The sequence below is a fragment of the Lagopus leucura genome, unplaced genomic scaffold (assembly GCF_019238085.1).
Source record: "Lagopus leucura isolate 7727_CA_CO unplaced genomic scaffold, USGS_WTPT01 Super-Scaffold_100017, whole genome shotgun sequence".
Classification (NCBI taxonomy): domain Eukaryota; kingdom Metazoa; phylum Chordata; class Aves; order Galliformes; family Phasianidae; genus Lagopus; species Lagopus leucura.
The window spans coordinates 12990409-12994386 of record NW_024962271.1 but is presented as its reverse complement, the minus strand read 5'-3'; the positions used below and the strand labels follow the sequence as shown (position 1 = coordinate 12994386).

The 3978-nt window shown below is 65.3% G+C and overlaps 1 protein-coding gene across 1 annotated transcript; it reads left to right on the top strand.

The window, feature by feature from the left end:
* The first annotated feature begins 988 nt into the window (after positions 1-988).
* On the top strand, positions 989-3717 carry IRX3 (iroquois homeobox 3). Its single transcript, XM_042876928.1, has 4 exons — positions 989-1210; positions 1453-2545; positions 2874-2940; positions 3332-3717. Exons 1-4 carry the CDS (start codon positions 989-991, stop codon positions 3384-3386), a joined length of 1437 nt encoding a protein of 478 aa, XP_042732862.1. The 3' UTR covers positions 3387-3717.
* Positions 3718-3978: the final 261 nt, after the last annotated feature.

The following is a 3978-nucleotide window of genomic DNA, read 5'->3' as shown; positions in this document are numbered from 1 at the left end:
TCCGGACAGCGGGAGAACGTTCAGGGTACCTCTGGAAACGCTTCTTTTTAAACTGTTATTTCTGAACGGCGCACACTTTTAAAGCTGTATTGGGCGATGAGACCGCTGGCAGAGCCGAGGGGGGGTGGGGTGGGGGGGGTGGGAATATCTTCATAAAGAGCCCCAAACGCACCCGGGCAGCGCAGGGCTGTACATCTGGAAAGCTGAAAGCGCCGGGGGAGTGGGGGGGAGGTGTGCCTGGGGGTTGGGGGGAAGCTGGGGGAGCCTTTATTTTTAAACGTCACAACTTCTGCCGTCCCTCCCGTGTGCCACTCGTGGCCGACACCCGGCACGGGGGGGGGGCGGGGGGGTTTGGGGGAGTCCGGGAGAAATTATATCTAAATCTGTCTCTGTATAATTAGAATGCCATGAGGCAGGGTTAAACCTCTGTAAAACACACAACTGATTGGCGACTGCTAAAACGAGATTGGAAAGCAACTCAAATAAAAGACCGCGACGTCAGTAAACAGATTTAGAAAAAAAAGAAAAAAAAAAAAAAAAAAAAAAAAAAAAAAGGAAAGAAGGGGCCGGTGACAAACCCGGCGAGAGCAGCTCCGGGCAGAGAGAGAGAGAGAGAGGCAGAGGGAGAGAGAGAGAGAGAGAGAGACTTAAAAGAAATAGGAGGGGCTTGCGGGAGACTAGAAATGTCAATCAGAGCCCGGAGTCCCAATAATCTCAGGCAATCTGTTAGGACCTGACCTGGGTCCACTCAGATCAATAGGAAAAGTGCGAGAAGAAAGCAGCGCGCGGCGCGCAGCGCGGCCGCAGCCAGGCGGGAGCCGCGGCCTCCGAGCTCCGCTCCCGATGCGGCCCGGAGCCGGCGGCGGGCGCTGAGCGCTGAGCTGTGCCGGCGGCCCCGCGGCCAGCCCCGCCGCTCGCTGCCCTTTCTCTCCCTTCTTCCCTTCTGCCCCCCCTCCCTACCCTTCCCCCTCCCCACCCCCCCCGCACCATGTCGTTCCCGCAGCTGGGCTACCAGTACATCAGGCCGCTGTACCCCGCCGAGCGCCCGGGCAGCGGCGGCTCCCGAGGCGGCGCGGAGCTGGCCCCGTCCGGGACCCTCTCCAACGTGCTCTCCTCCATGTACGGCGCGCCCTACGCCGCCGCCGCCGCCGCTCAGGGCTACGGAGCCTTCCTGCCCTACGCCGCCGAACTGCCCATCTTCCCGCAGCTGGTAAGAGCCCCCCCGGGGTCGGGGCGGGGGGGTGCCGGGAGCGGGGCGCTTTGTTCCCCGGGCCCGGCCCGGCGCGGTCGGACGGTGAGGGAGCAGAGCGCGGCGCGGGGCCCCGGCGCGCCCGTGCCGAGCGGCGCGCCCGGAGGTTCCGCGGCGGCTGTGCGAAGGAGCGGGTCGGGCAGATCCGGGGCCGTTCGGGCCCCGCGCCTCCTCAGCCCGCCGCCCCTTCCCTCTCGCTGCAGGGCGCGCAGTACGAGCTGAAGGAGAGCCCCGGGGTGCAGCACGCCGCCTTCCCGCACCACCACCCCGCTTTCTACCCCTACGGGCAGTACCAGTTCGGGGATCCGTCGCGGCCCAAGAACGCCACCCGCGAGAGCACCAGCACGCTCAAGGCCTGGCTCAACGAGCACCGCAAGAACCCGTACCCCACCAAAGGCGAGAAGATCATGCTGGCCATCATCACCAAGATGACTCTCACCCAGGTCTCCACCTGGTTCGCCAACGCGCGGCGGCGGCTCAAGAAGGAGAACAAGATGACCTGGGCCCCCCGCAGCAGGACGGACGAGGAGGGCAACTCCTACGGTAGCGACCACGAGGGGGAAGAGGACAAGAGGGAGGACGAGGAGGAGATCGACCTGGAGAACATCGACACCGAGAACATCGAGAGCGCCAAGGACGAGCTGGAGGACGAGCTGCAGGACGCGGACCTGCTGCACTCCGACTCCAAGACGGACTCGGAGGGCTCCGAGGGCTTCGAGGACCTGCCCGGCTCCGAGGAGCGCTACCTCGGCCCGGCCGCCGCAGCCGCCGCGGAGCCGCTCCGCCTCCGCCACCACCACCTCCGCCACCACCGCCACCACCGCCGGCCGCCCTGCGAGCTGCCCTCCGCCGGCCCCGAGCCACCGCCGCCCGCCCCGCCGCCGCCGCCGCCTCACCTTTCGCCTCCCTCCTCCGCCTCCTCGTCGGCTGCCTCCTCCCCGACGGACGCCGCTTCGGCCGGCACCGTGCCGAAGCCCAAGATCTGGTCGCTGGCCGAGACGGCCACCAGCCCGGACAACCCCCGCAAGTCTCCCGGCTCCCCGCCGGCGGCCGCCCCCCAGCCGCTGCCGCTGCCCCCCCCGCCGCCCCACAGACTCGTCTCCTCCTGCCCGCTGGGCAAGTTCCCCAACTGGACCAACCGCGCCTTCCCGGCCGCCTCCCCGCACCACCACGCGGCCCCGCACCCGCTGGCCTTACTGAACACTCCGCACCTGCTGGGGCTGGGGGCCGCCCCCGCCGCCGCCGCCTTCCCGCGGCCCGCGGAGCAGGCGCCGAGCGCGGAGCCCCCCGGAGCAGGTGACCGCTGAGGGACGCGCGGGGCGGGCGGGCGCTGCGCTCGGCTTCGCGGCGGCCGTCGGGCGCAGGTGGCGGCGGCGGCGAGCAGGCCGTGCGCGGGGATTGCGCGGGGTTTGCGCGGAGGGACGCGGCGCCGGGGCAGGCCGGGCCGTGCGGGCGGCTTTTTCCGTTTGGTTCCTTTTTACCGCCTAGAGACGGCGGAGCCGCCGTCGTTTTTGTCGCGTGCGCAAGTTGGCGAGGAGGGATCTCGAGTCGAGCGGCTTAATTCAGGGATGGGGCGAATACATCGGGGGCTGTAAAGGAACGCTGTGTTTTCTTCTCTTTTTAGATCGATCTAGTGCCTTGGAAGTAGAGAAAAAGTTAATAAAGACAGCTTTCCAGCCAGTGCAGAGGCGGTAAGAGACGGCTCCGGAGGGCGCGGGCAGCCGGCGGTGCGCGGTCGCTCCGTGCGACGCTTCCCTTGGCGGGGCCGCTCCGTGCGGGCTGCGCCGCGGTCGGGGCCGGAGGGCGGCGGCGGGCATAGAGCGGCCGGGACGGGGTGCGGGGCTGCGCGGGGCAGCGCTGGGAGCGGCCCTAACAGCCCCGCTGTGCCCGAGCGGCTGCGGCCGCTCGCTGTGCCGCCCATACAACTTTTTGTATTTCTAAATAATTTAAAAATGCCACCGACAAAAATAGCGCTAATTATAATCGCAGAGCTCACGGCGGCCCAGCCCGAGCTGAAGCCAATTAAATCTTTTTTCTTTTTTCTTTTTTTTTATTTTTTTTTGTGTCGTTTTTTTTTTCCAGGCCCCAGAACCAGCTCGATGCTGCCATGGTTCTATCGGCGCTGTCATCGTCTTAGTTAATTTTTTATCGTTGTTGTAATGATTGTAAAAAGAAATCTCTGTATAGTTACGACGTTACGCATGTCCGTATGGTAAAACTAAAAAGGAAAAGAAAAAAAAAATAATAATACAGCCCCGCTTCTGTGCTCCCCCCCGGGTACCGGGCCGTGCGGTTGGTGGAAGTCCCGTGAGCGTCCGTTCGGTGTCTCGTTTTTTTTTGGTTTTTTTTTTTTTTCGTTTGTTTGTTTGGTTTTGTACATACCGTCAAACCTGTACATACGTGTGAACCAAATTGTACGAGAAAGTATCTATTTTTGGCTAATAAAGACACGGTTGCCACTTTGCCTACAGCCGCCTCTCGGCTCCGCGGTCGCTGCGTGCGCGGCCGGGCGGCTGCGGGAGAGCCGGGGCGGGCTGAGAGCGGGGCACGGCCGGCCGGCCGGCTCTCTCCCTGGAGCCGCAGCGCCCCCTGGCGGCGGCCGCGCGGGGGAGGCGGAGGGCGCTGCGGGGCGAGCGGAGAGGGGGATCGGCCGGGCTGTGCCCCGCGGGGAACCCGCGCTGCGTTCGGCCTCCGCGCCCCGTCCCGCAGTGAACCTCGCGGCCCCGGGC